Consider the following 13,563-nt stretch of genomic DNA (forward strand, 5'->3'; position numbering starts at 1 on the left):
GCTTCTTGCTTGTTATACAAAAATCCTTGTTTTTTAAAGCGTGTTTGTATGCACTTAAGAAAACAGATTTAAATCCGCCTTCTTGAATGTATCTATAAATAACTATCATTTCCCCTCAGTTTTTTGAAATATATAAATGTTCAGGATTATTTAGCGTTAGTGCAACGTGTAAAACCATTTTTAATTTTTTAGCTCTAAAAGGCTATTGTGTAAATCTACTTTATTGTGATGAATTGGTGTGCTTAGACCTAGTGATAAGCTCATGTGTTCAAGTAAGACATCTGCAATGACTATCAGATGGGGAGTACTATACTAAGAATATAGAAATATTCTTAAGAAGCTTTACTTTGACTTCCTTTTTAAAAATGTATGTATACTTAATTGTAATTGTATTGTACACTTAATTGTAATGTTACATTGTAAGAAAAATGCTCACGTGTGCATGGTTGAGCGTAGTGTGCATATTTAAAATAGAGCTTCTTAGCTGCTGGAACAAATTTGAATTTGTTTAGAAAAACAGATTTTATCCCTTGAAGCAGGGGAAAGGACGTACTGATATTAAGTTTTATTGTTAATTTTGGTATCCAGTTATATTTGAACATGTTTCTTTTGGATTCCATTTTGGAAAAATATCAGCTTGAGTAGTTTTTGTTCTCATCTTGTGCATTTTCTCCATTGATACCTATACCTACCATTACCTACCGTTTCCTTCCCATCTGCCTTATGTTGTTGTTGTTGTTTGTTTTCTTCTCTCATTTTTCCTCTTTTTGTTCCTCTTTAAACTATGGGATACCATTCAGAGACATAGGTTAAGGAAAAATGTAAAAGATCTGTAATCTAGTCAAGCTTTTGCATGCTTCGTTAATCAAGTTTGATAACATACATCTGATTTCCCTTAAAAATGCAAAAGGAGTAGGTTTCTGTTACAACATGTATCTTCTTTCTTCATATGCTTTGTCACCTGTATAAAAGAGAAGCTTCCATAAAATCACTGCCTCGGCCATCCAGTTTTAAAAAAAACATCTTCAAGGTTTTTGTATGCTTTTTTTTTCCAAAGCTACGCTAAAAATTATTACATTCCATATTAGAAATTATACATTACAGCTTTTATGATTGAGATGCTTTTAGTGCTGTTTTCTACTATTTATCTAAAAAAGATAATGCTTGATAATAATTGATGTATTATATGAATAACCTAAGGAGGGTGGCAGAGGGCTGTTTTCTCTTTTTAAATAGAAGTTGTGAGCTTGCAATAGTCTTAGAAAGTAATCTGTATACGTATTTTTGTAAGTTCTGGCCAGGATGTCCAAGGAACAAGCGTGGTGGCAAATCTTCCAGTCCTGATGCGACAGAATCCTGCAGAAACACTCCGTCGAGTTTTACCAAAAATCCGAGTAAGTTTGTGTGTAATGAGGCTTGAATGTATCTTTTTCCAACAGTACTTCAAAGAGGCAAAAAAAACAAAAAGTCCTTAGTACTTATATTGCAAACTTGCTCGGAGATCTGTGCCTATCAGATCTTCCCTATTAATTGACTGAACTTAAGTAGTATTGCAGATAGTAGAATCTGTTTTGAAAAGTGTTAGTACAGGAAAAGAAAGCAGAAGTAATACTGTTTACGTGTTCTGAAGATTTATCAATGCTTTGACAGCTTTTTGAGAGCTCTTTCTGAGGCCCAGCCAGTTGCACTGGTTCAACTTTATGTTCTCAACCTCATTCCATCCAACATCCTGCTATCCAGAAAAGTATGCTTTGCTTTTAGTTGCCCTAAGATTCATGTGCTGCTCTCCCCATTTTTAGTAAGCTACTGTTGGCTGTGGTAAATGCATGCTGTCCATATAATGTTAAACAGTAATTCCGTACACCTATTTATTTGTATAAGGCATATTTTAAGAAAAAAATGATCTCTGTTTCTCCTCTGTCTCTACTGTAGCATGGAAGACATGAAAAAGTGCATTTAAGATGTGGTTTTAGGAGCAGCTTCAATCAAATGAGACTGCATTACTGAAGCAGATGTTAATTCCTATTTGCTATATATAGCTATACAAGGCAGTGTTAGCAGTTAAGACTTTGAATATGTTAGCGTGTTTTTTAGAGTGTTTTTCAGTGATTCTAAGACTGTATATTACTTTTGACTATCAAAATATCTAAAAGTTTATTTTGATAACAGCAAATTGCTGATTTATCTTTATCCTTTTCCTTTTGTCAGGATATTGTCAGTCTTCTACTTGTACTGTTAACATTTTGTTTTAGAGCAGTCTCTGGCCAGGTCTCACACAACTGACCATTTTGATTTAAGCCTGTTTCTAATTTATATAGATTGTCAGCCAAAAGACCATTGTGCTTGTGTGAAGCTATTTGGGTGAATGTGTGCGCTCTATGTGCGGAAAATAGATAGAAAATCACATGGATTGCTTGTAGAAATTGTTTTCAAAGCACTGTGTTCATAATATTACAGACAGTTTCAGTAACAAGAAACAGAAGAAAGTGCGTGTTATTGTTTTTACTGTGTCAGATATTGTGTTTTTCCATCAAGGACATTTTCAGGCTATGCTTCTTTAGTGTTAATAAACTATTGTTTTTATGCATTTATATAAAGGAAAAATATTAATATAAGTGTTGAGATTTAAAAAAAAAAAGCTGTTGAAAATGAAAATTCTGGTTCAATTCTGCAACAAAATAATTCTTGCATATATGAACAGAAAATAACAATGTGGAAGCATGGTAGTCTTTGCCTCTTTCTTTAATAAAATATCTATTATGGAAATACAGTTTTCAGTTCATAGTTTTTTATATAAGAATGGAGGAAAAAATCCAAATATGATCAGGCCTGGAGAATATCTAACAGCATGCTGGGAATTAGATCTTAGTGCATACAGATCAGGAGGTACTTAATTACTTTTAAAAAGTACCTTCCTCCATAAAGGACACTTTATTGAGAGCACTGTGTGAAGAAATAAGATTTAGAAACCGAAGACAGAAAAATGGTGAATGAAGGAGTCATTGTTAATAATAACTATAATCAATCTTTAATCAACTAACTGTGAAAAGCAATGTGTTTTTCATCATGCAGTGTCTTAAATGTAAACTGAATGCCTTTCTAGATGGTAAATGAAATGAATCTTAAGTTAGTGGTCTCGAGGCAGAGGGAGAAGAGTGAAATATAATGGTTCCTTTAATATAAAAGGTCTAAATCGGAGTGCTCCTTTAGCTTTAAACCTTACAAATAGTATTTGTATAATCTGGTTATATATGTGCAGTGAAGTCTTATCATCGACAGTATGCATGTAGCTCTTTTGATCATTTTGGAAGTGTTTTTGAACAAGTGGAAACCAAAATAGTATGCTCAGCAACATTTGTATTACAAAATCCACAGTTCCTTATTCTTGGCTGTGGAAGTAGTAGCAATGGAGGAGCAAAGACAGAGAGTTTGTGGAGAAAAGAGTGTGGTTCCCAAGGTTATTGAATGCAAATATTTTATCATACTTAGATCAGGATGATCCACAATGCTGTGTTTTGTGTTTGGCTGTTGGGTTTTTTGTTGTTGTTGTTTTTGCTTTTTTTCCTGCAGAAAAAAACAAAGCTGTTGAGAAGTAATGAACTATGAGTTACACATTTGCTGTACATTTGCACATGCACACTGGTTGACATTTGTGTAATGAAAACTTTCTTGTTCTACTCTGAAGTAAGCAAGCAACTAATCATTTCTCAGATTATCTCTGCAAGCTGTATGTTCTCAGCATAATTCACTTGTGTAATGCGTAGGTGCATAGAGGATGTTTTCTTGAATCTTTAGCTAAGAGTATCAGAATTTTTTAATATGTGACCTGAGAAAGCTCTTTATTTCTAGCACATTAAAAATGAGAAAAATTTTTATATAGAGTACTGAATAGAAAATACAGGCTTTTAAGTTGCAACAGAGCTTGAAATCACTCGTAAAATGGTTGTAATGTTGTAGTAGTAGAGTAATGCATTTAATTTTCTTGTGAGGCAGAAGGATACAGTAAGAGAAGTAAACAGATGGAGTTTTCATGAAACTAATAGATGTCTTCATACTTGCAACAAATGCTATGTCCTAGAATGAATCCTGCGAGCTCTTTGCAAACAAATGTTAAATTTAAATTTACTTTTTGTTTCATTCTGCAAATTTAATAATATTTTCATATTATCTGTGTTTGGAACTGACGCTTTTAAAGACAATCCAATAGTTTTCTTATTTCTCATATGTTAAAGCTGAGTGCTAGTAGTGCCAAGCTACCTGCATAAATATTCTGGTACATCCTGCTCTATGTTATTATCTGTGTATATGTATGTGGGTATGTATATGTGTGTATATATATATATATGTGTGTATACATGTATATATGTGTGTGTGTAATATATGCACACACAGTCATTTGTGTTCCATGTTGCCTGGCAAGGAATGAAATTTGAATTACATTCTGTTATGTTAGCATTACTCACTGGATGAATGAAATATCTCTTATAATTCATATGCACAAATAGCAGAAGTGAGGTTGTTGTCTGGTCTGTTCTTACATCTCAGTTTATGTTGTAGAAAAATCCACTATTATGTATTGATGAAATTGAAGGTTAGAAAATATATTTTAATTAACTTTATTTTTCTTAAAAGGTTCTTGTAGTATCAGATATTACAATATCTCCAAGTAATTGTTGTTAAGAGAAAATAATTTTTAGCCAATTTTGTAGTTTACTCAGGTTCCTGCATACTGATTCTTAAAATGAATGTTTTTCAGTTCTAGTGTTCTTTCAGTGCATTCTGCCTTGTGTTCTAAATTGATATAATTTCTAATTATGCAGGAGGTGCTGCATGTTGCAGGAGTGGAAATGCAGTTAACAGCTGCTGTTTCATTTTTAACTGTACTGCAAGATGAATCGGTGTCCATTCATACATACTCCCACTCCTTCCTACACATCATTCTCCAGAACTTGGAACACAGGGATGCAGGTCAGGGCTGTGTAGCTGCGCTTATGGTGACTGATTACTTTTGTGTGTTTTGTTTCCTTAGTGACAGTACAATACTGTGTAAAGCAGTAAGCAACTTTATATCTAGACTTGCATGAAATGAAATACTTATGCGTGCTGACCATGTACACACTGATATTTAAAAGTAATTGTTGCTACTGATTGAAATGATCAGAAACAGTTTACTTGAAAGACTAAATCTAAAAGTTGTTACAGAGTCCAAACTTCTACTAAGTAGCAGAATTCTGTGGAAGAGACAATTGTGAGAGAAGGGTTGATGTTTCTTCTGTGATAATTACATTTCTCTTAATTTCTTTGACACTATTTTTGGGATTCAAAAGAAAAAAGGCCTTTTATAAACCTAGAAGGATTTATAAGAAAAGATTATGTTTTGAATGAGGAGGATTTTCTTTTCAAAACAGAATAATTATTTTCCCTTCTAAGAATTAAAAATGCAGAGGAATACAAACAGAATTTGCTTCTTAGCTATCTTACTTCTTAATCATAGAGTCAAGGAATGGCATGGGTAGGTAGGATCCTTAAATACCATCTGGTTCCAACCCCCTGCCATGGGCAGTGACACTTCCACTAGACCAGGTGGCCCAAAGCCCCACCTGATCTGGGCTTGAACATCTCTAGGGATGGGGCATCTGCAATCCCTCTGAGCAACCTACTCCAGTGCCTCACCACCTTCACACATATCTAAATCTACCCAGTTTTATTTTAAAACTGTTACTCCTTGTCACGTCCTTCTGCAGTCCTTCCGCAGCTTTCCTGTTGGCCCTTTTAGATACTGGAAAGTCACAATGAGGTCTCCCCAGAAACTTTTTTTTTTTTTTCTTTTCCAATCATCTCTTCAAGAAGTAATTTTGTAAAATTGATGGGTGTGTTCTTATATTCATTGTGTGTACAGCATGAAGTATAGCTCATTTCTTTCTGACAGGTGTCAGCAACGCATGGCTAGAAACTCTTCTTGCTGTAATAGAAGCTTTACCCAAGGAGACTATCAGACATGAGGTAATAATATCGTAGCATCGTTGAATTTTTTGGGATGGAAGAGACCTTAAAGATCATCTAGTTCCAATCCCCCTGCCACAGACAGGGTTGCCAGATGCTAAATCAGGCACCAGATCAGACTTCCTGGGTCTCCATCCAACCTGGTTCTGAACACCTCCAGGATGGCATCCACAGCTTCTCTGGGAAGCCTGTGCCAGCACCTCACCACCCTCTCAGGGTGAAAAATTTTCTCCCCATTTATGTTAACTGCAAATAAAAGATTGTAGTTCCCTGCCATCTCATTCACACTGGTAAGATTTGTGGCAGTTTTGTGCCTGTGAAAACAGTAGTGCTTACAGAACATACAAGAGGGGAATGTGCTGAAGCAGTACAGGAAGATCACCTTGAAAAGTTTTAGTATTCTTCAGAGGATAAAGTTTGTGTGTTTTGTAACACTTCCCTTGCACTTAGCATTTTTAGTAACATATTTTCATGTATCCTGTTCTGATTTATGGGATAGTATTACATTATGTGTGTTGAACAGAAATTCTGGATTTCTTCTGAATGGGTCTGAATGCTAGAGATGCATTTCATTGTGTGCTTCAGTTATTCTTGGTGTACCAAAAACCTAATGCCCTACAAGCACTTAATTTGTCATTTGTGTATCTTTAGGAAGAGGAAGGAAATAGATCATGTTTGCCCTTTAGTCAACTAATCTATTTAGTTTTATTTTGAGAATTTGTATTTTACTGTTAAGGGTAAAAGCTTTGAGACAGTGATAATTTTACTGTATTTAGAACTATATAGAGTTGTAAATATGTGATCATTTCTGTGGTTTAAAAATACTCATTAAAATTAGTAATTAGAATCTGAGACTGTTGAAAAATAAGCTTCTGAAGGTAAAAAGAAGTTACAGTCAGCTCTAAAACCTAGTTAGAGTTACTAATGTAGTGTGTTTGCTTTCGTATTCAAAGATCAGATGAGTAGTAAACTGTTTTCCATATGACTTATGAAATATTTGTTTATGAAGTATTACAGTGAACCTAACTTTTCTCACCTGAGAATTTCAGCTAGTAAGGAGAGAAACGCTTTAACAATATTGTTAAGGCACTTGCTGCCCTGTGTATATGTTATTCCTTTGTGGAGCTATGCCATGAGACTGAGTAAGGAACTCTGGCAGACTGCAGGACTACAGACTCTGTAATGCTCTCCCTGGCATGGCCTATATTTCCATGGTTATTTCTGGGCCAGAAACAATATATTTTAATGTGGAGTTCTGCACATCTTAGTTTGTGGCACCATAGAGGTGATCCAACAAATGACAGCACAGCTTCAGTTAAACATAGAGGTTTTCTGAATCTACATAGGAATGAAACCTTTCCTTAGTTATGCATAAGCAAGGGAAATTCTTGCTTCACAGCTTCACATTAAAGCTGATGTTTCCTGAGGAAAACTCATGAAAAAGAACCTCAGCATTACTTTTCCATTCTCTACCTACTTTTTGATGTTTTTAGCAGGACATATTTAACAGCTGTTGTGAAAATTAACAGCTAATAGCTATAAATATTCATATACAAACTTAGTCTCAAAATAAAAACACAAGTAGACAAATGTAAACCTCTGGCTGTGATATGAATCATGAACTGCAATTAGGGCCAAGATATCAGTTTAATATGCTATAATTAACTGAATAATAAAAGCAGGTTTTCAGTAGACTATTAACGTAAAAATGCATTATTATTTTTAGTACTAATTAATTTCATGAGAGGAGTAGATGACATCTGGTATATATGTTTTTCTATATTTTTTTAAATATATTTTTAAGGAAGGGGAATGCATAATTTACCTGTGACATTTCTTCTTTTTCCCTTGTGTAGATCCTGAATCCACTTGTTTCCAAGGCACAGATTTCTCAAACACTTCAGTCACGCTTAGTTAGTTGTAAAATCATGGGAAAATTAGCTAACAAATTTGAAGCTCACATGTGAGTAGATTGCATATACATCTTCATTCCATAATGTGAATCAGTATTTGTTTGTGGACAAAAGTTACTGAGAGAAAACTATTGCAAAAATCACACATGTTTTTCTTACAGATTTCTTTATCAAGATAGTAATAACAAAATGTTCACTGCAGCTTGTATGTTCTTCCACAGATTGATGTGGGTACCATTTTCATGTCACTCTTGTTTATTGTTCTTACTGCTAGAAAATAAGACAGTGGATGTCTCTGCAACTTGTGGAGACAAAACACAACTACCTTTCATGAGGAGAAAGCCTCCTCAGAACTCTTCTTCCTAGCATCTTGTATTCCCAAATTTCACATGTAGATATATATGTATGTATTTATATATATTTCAATCTATGCATGTGGAGATGCACTGGGAGCCACTATTTTTGCCTAGTAATTTCCAGTTCCTAGATTCAGTGTCTGTGGGTTTGGACAGTGGTGCAAAACAGGGAAAGTAAATCTGAACCTCTTATCTGCCCCAAGTGGTTGGTACAGCACATTTTTGAAGGGTTTATTCAGTCTTATGATAGTAAAATATTTTCACCAAATGTGTTTCCAATCCGTGGACCCATTGCATTGTGTGAATGCTGATTTGGAGTGTCCTTGGTATACATGGGAAAAGATTAACTCATGTCCAAATCAGTAGAGCTGTCCTATTTTTCAGCATGATTTCTGACTCAATAAGCAACCTTTTATTAGCTTTCTCTTTTATTCTGTACTTTCTGCTTTCAAAAAAAGGACAAGATTAATTAGGATTTGCACTTCCATTTATATAATTTGTGGTATTCTTACAGTGTGTTCAAAAACTGTTCTGAAGATAGTTATTAAATGAGGACAGCTGGAAATGAGGACAGCCTACCTCCTATTTCCATAGTGTAGACTACAGTAGGTGAAATATGAGCAAATTACAGTGATTGTAAATAATCCTTTTCCTGTTAGTATATATTTGTGTCTGATGTATAGTTTACAATTTCAAGTTTTCAAAAAATCATTTGCCACCCACGATAAATTATAAAAAAATAAAATTAGTGTTAGAAGTCATATATGGATAAAATGTGAATGCTGTGAAGTGGATTCTATATATTTTTGTTCTATATATTTATCAAAATTGTTTGTGTTTTTAGAGTTAAAAGAGAGATTCTTCCATTGGTAAAATCACTGTGCCAGGATGTAGAATATGAAGTAAGAACTTGCATGTGTCGGCAACTAGAACATATAGCTCAAGGAATAGGGTAAGTACAATTTGCATACTTCTAATTGCAAAATCCAAAATAGTAATGGTAATCTAAAAATTCATTTTAAGATTTCTAGCTTAATTCATGCATTCTCAGTAAAGTATTTGGAGTGTACAACTTTTTTCTTAGAGATTGTGGTTGCCTATTTTATATTTTCAGGTTGTAATTTCTTTGTGATAGTAGAACTGCAGAACCATACAAAGAATGCTTCTTGTGCCAGGAGTTAAAAAAAAGCAGTACGTGGTTTTACAGACTTGAAGAAATAATGAAGTGAGTTTCTTTGCGCCATGTTGCAAAGGTGGATAGATTAAATCTCAGTAGTCCCTCTGGCCTTTCCAGCTATGAATTTATGAGCAGATTCAGGGATGAGGCTGAAACTGAAATGTAATTTGAGAGCTACTGTAAGAAAGCACTTCCGTTTGTTAGCACTCATGTTTGTGGAAATTATTTCTGTGCCTGTAGAATATTTTTCTTTTAAATTATGAAGTATGTTGTGATTTAGATGCTGAACTATAAACAAACAAAAAAAGCCCAAACCAGCACTACGAACAGAAAACCACAAAAGCACCAGAAATCTTGCAAACAATGCTATTTACCTCTCAGCCATGAAATATCAGAAAAGCGCATGTTTAGGCTGTGTTTTAGTGCACTCGGATATAGGAGTGGATATTCACAGCAAGACCAAAGGATTGTGGTACTGCACTTAATTTCACATTGTTTAGGTGAAGTCATGCAGAACAGTAATTTCTAGGCTCTCAGGTAAAAAACTTTTCTTCATCATGTATGGAATGATTTTATATTTGTGCTTTAAGCAGCTCTACTGCAAGATTGTTGCCCTTCAAAAGGTCAAATATTGTGAATTAATTTCAAAAGAATATTATTCATTTTTATTCATAACTAAGTAGTATTATTAATTTGCTTTTATATTTAATTTGTTTTATAATGGTAAATCATTGTAACATTTTTCCATACTGAACAGCCTTGGATTTGAAAGAACGTATGATAGAAGAAAAGAACGGCTGAATTGGTTGATAATTTTGAACTTAAAATTTAATACACACTTTACTGAACTGAGGTTCCAACTAATTTGATATCACATTTATTTTTATTGCATGTATGTATCTCATGTACCATTCTGTATCTTAAGACTGAGTTCTGTTTCATAGGAGACTAAAGATGTGTAAAAGGAGAGGGTTCTGTGTATTTTCAGGAGCTGATCATGGTTTTTCTTATTCCAGAACTGTAGTTTTGTAGGGAGTTGTTGTCCCAACTGTCATATTAGAAATCTTCTAATGTCACCAAAATGAAGAAAGCCATAAAAATAAGTTTTCAGAACGTCTTTTTTTTTTTCTTTTTTTTTTTTTCCCCCTCCCTCTCTACTGTGCCTTCATCTGGGATATGGTCCTTTACGTTTGACCTCTGGCTCTCCCTATGTTGTATGATCTTCTCCACTCATCTTCCTTCCTTTTTTCTTGTTTGTTTGATACCACTGTATATATGTCTGTGTGTGTATGTATATACATACATATATATATGGTTTTGTTTGTTTGTTTGTTTGTTTTTGCTGTTTCCTTATGAGATACAGTCTACATGTCCGTGGATTTCTCTGTTAACCTCTGCTATAGTCAGGAGCTGGGAGGCAGTCATATGAATCTGTCTTTGAAAATGTTTTGTGACCAATTGCAAAGCAAAGTATATATTTTTAAATGATGTAAGGGCTATTTTGAATAAAATAACTCTTATCTAGAATATGGGTATGGTTACAGAGCATTGCTTTCACATATGACTGGAAAATTTTTAGTGTTTTAAAAAGATCATAGCTGCACGGATTTTCTTGACCTGTGACTCAGTCTGTTGAGAAGAAAATGGTTTTTAGTAGTAGCTTTCAGGCAGCACTTTTATGAATCTGTGTATTTGTTCTGCTGTTTTGTTATAAGATAGATACATGAGCACACAAGTGCTGAAATAAGAATGCAATGTGTTGTGTTTATGCTGTTTTCCTCATTCCTCCTCCAAATGCTGTTTAATTTCAAGATATTCTAAGACCAAGAAAGAAGAAACAAAAAATTGTTTTTGTACGTAACAAGAAGGCAATACATCATACCAATAAATGACCTTTTTGGAAGGGAAATAACATTTTCTGCATGCTGTTGAGTGTCTTTAAAGTTAATCAAATTGAATGTCTTATACTTGGGTGAGGAAAGACTAAAAACAACAGGTATTGTCCAGTGGCAAATGGCAGTATTACTAGCAATTTACCCAACATTAATGTAGTGACTTAATAGAGCTAAATGCATAGCTATCAATTAGGGGTCCATTGTGAATGATTTTCCTTAATTCTTTCCTCTCCACTGTCTGTTTTTACTATTTATGTATCTTTATACACTGCTTTCTCTGTCAGTTTTATGCCTGATGTCATCATAATGATTTAGATACTGTAATCTCATGGAGATGGCAAACTGTATTTTCAATGTGTAAACTGTTGCTGTGTTTTACGTTGAGGATGAATAGGTAGTAGGGAAATAAAGACAAAATAATGGAAATGTTTTCTTGTGTATGATGAAGGCACAATGTGACAGCAGATTCAAGACCTGTTGTTACTGTTTAATGATATTATTACTAAATTGTGTCACGTAATTTTCTTGTAATACAATATAAACAAAATCTAAAAAAAATGATTAATCATCTGTTTGGAAGAATGCTATTTAAGTAATAAATTCCACAAGGCACAAATTAGCTGGTGCTAATTACTTGTAAAATTTGAAAATGTTTCTATTCACTTACAAAACAAGGAATGGTCTGATTGGGTGTTCTTATTTGTTAAAATGTGTCAGCCTAGAGACTGCGATTAGTTTTATATTAAAAACTGTGACTGAAATGACAGAGTCTTAATTATCTGCATACAGTTGCTCAAAGAGTAAAACATAGCTTAGATTTTGCTGTTTTGGTTAATGTCCATGTATATAATTTTATCATGTTTCTCTGCAGTTTTATATTTTGGACAGTATTATAAACACTGCGGGCTGTATTTGTGGCTATTTTAAATTGCTGAAGTCCCATTGTGATGCTTACAACAGTTTTCACCAATGGCTGGGCAGAGCAAGAGCTCATTCATGAGAGCACAACAAAGTGGACTTCTTAATTTGAATACATACAAATTCAAACACTTGAAAATCTTGACTTCTATTTAAAAAAAAAATAAAAATAAGTTTCTATATCGAAACTCTTTCATTCCTTCTTGTGATGAAACCCTTTCATTACAATGTTAAAACAAGCCTGAAAGCCAGTGTTTTTAAGGGTGAGTGAGGAAGCTTCATGTTCTCTGAGCAGCATTTGCTTACCCTTTACAAAGAAGGCTCTTCTTTGGTCTTCGAAGCATAAGATTTCCAGATGCTTCAGTCCCACTTGACGTGTATTTAATCATTTTGACTTTGGAAATTGATTCATTTGGAATTTTATTGAGGAGTTCCTGAATATTTGATCAGAAGTTTTCTTAGTGACATAGTGAAAAAGCTGGAATCCTTTGAATTTTTTCAGATTGCATTTTCTCTAATCTTTTTAAAGTTAATTTGAATGCTTTTTTTAGTGATGGTTTTTTTTTAGTGATGAAGCTTGTATTTTAAGTCCTGAGATGAAATGTATGTTTCTATTTAATTTTCATTTTCTTACAACTTGGTGAATTTTTCCTTCCTGAACACCCTAAGAATAACTAACTCAATATTTCAGGATAGTTTCAGAATTCTGTTTTGTGATTGCAGCTTTGATTTATTATATGTTTTCTCTTTAAATGCTTGCCTCAATCTGCAGGACAGAACTAACCAAAACTGTAGTGCTTCCTGAATTAGTAGAGCTGGCAAGAGATGAGGGCAGCAGTGTACGCCTTGCAGCTTTTGAGACATTAGTGAATCTGCTTGATATGTTTGACTCAGGTAAGGACTTCATTTGGACCTAATAGCCCAGTTTTTAACTCCTCAGTGCATCTTATAAATGTAATTGAATCTTTGTTCTATTTGCATTTTTAACACATTTTCTGATTTTATTTTTTCTTTTATCCTTGATGTATTTTGTGTTTTGCAGTGCTTTAGTTTTTTTAAGAAAAGTGAACCACGTGTCCACAAAAGCTGTTATTTTCATATTCTAAGTTTCTAATATAATGAAATGAAGCCTAATTAGTAAAACTAGTGTACAAGTGATAGGAGTATTGGGTTGCTAGTATTTACTTGATGCTATTATACATAGCATAACACAAAGTGTTATTTCAACATATGCAGATATTTGTGGCTTTATTTTGTTGTTGGGTTTGGCTGTTTTTTGTTTGTTTGTTTTTGGATTTATT

At 33.8% G+C, this 13,563-nt stretch overlaps 1 protein-coding gene across 7 annotated transcripts in view; it reads left to right on the forward strand.

Moving 5' to 3' along the window:
• The window catches only part of PPP4R4 (protein phosphatase 4 regulatory subunit 4), a 63,479-nt gene that overhangs the window by 21,685 nt on the left and 28,231 nt on the right, over nucleotides 1-13,563 (forward strand). For 6 of the 7 annotated variants that reach the window (XR_008209093.1, XM_052693632.1, XM_052693627.1 and 3 more), the window contains exons 3-8: nucleotides 1,292-1,394; nucleotides 4,821-4,968; nucleotides 5,930-6,003; nucleotides 7,860-7,966; nucleotides 9,117-9,224; nucleotides 13,035-13,156. Coding sequence is in view for 6 of the 7 variants with exons in the window: in XM_052693632.1 (XP_052549592.1) it covers nucleotides 1,292-1,394; nucleotides 4,821-4,968; nucleotides 5,930-6,003; nucleotides 7,860-7,966; nucleotides 9,117-9,224; nucleotides 13,035-13,156 (662 nt within the window). In the remaining variant the exon portion in view is untranslated. Of the gene's footprint in view, nucleotides 1-1,291; nucleotides 1,395-3,570; nucleotides 3,685-4,820; nucleotides 4,969-5,929; nucleotides 6,004-7,859; nucleotides 7,967-9,116; nucleotides 9,225-13,034; nucleotides 13,157-13,563 lie in introns of those variants that run through there. The other variant, XM_052693631.1, reaches the window with a different exon arrangement.

This window comes from Tympanuchus pallidicinctus, unplaced genomic scaffold (genome assembly GCF_026119805.1).
Source record: "Tympanuchus pallidicinctus isolate F22 unplaced genomic scaffold, pur_lepc_1.0 scaffold3, whole genome shotgun sequence".
Taxonomy (NCBI): domain Eukaryota; kingdom Metazoa; phylum Chordata; class Aves; order Galliformes; family Phasianidae; genus Tympanuchus; species Tympanuchus pallidicinctus.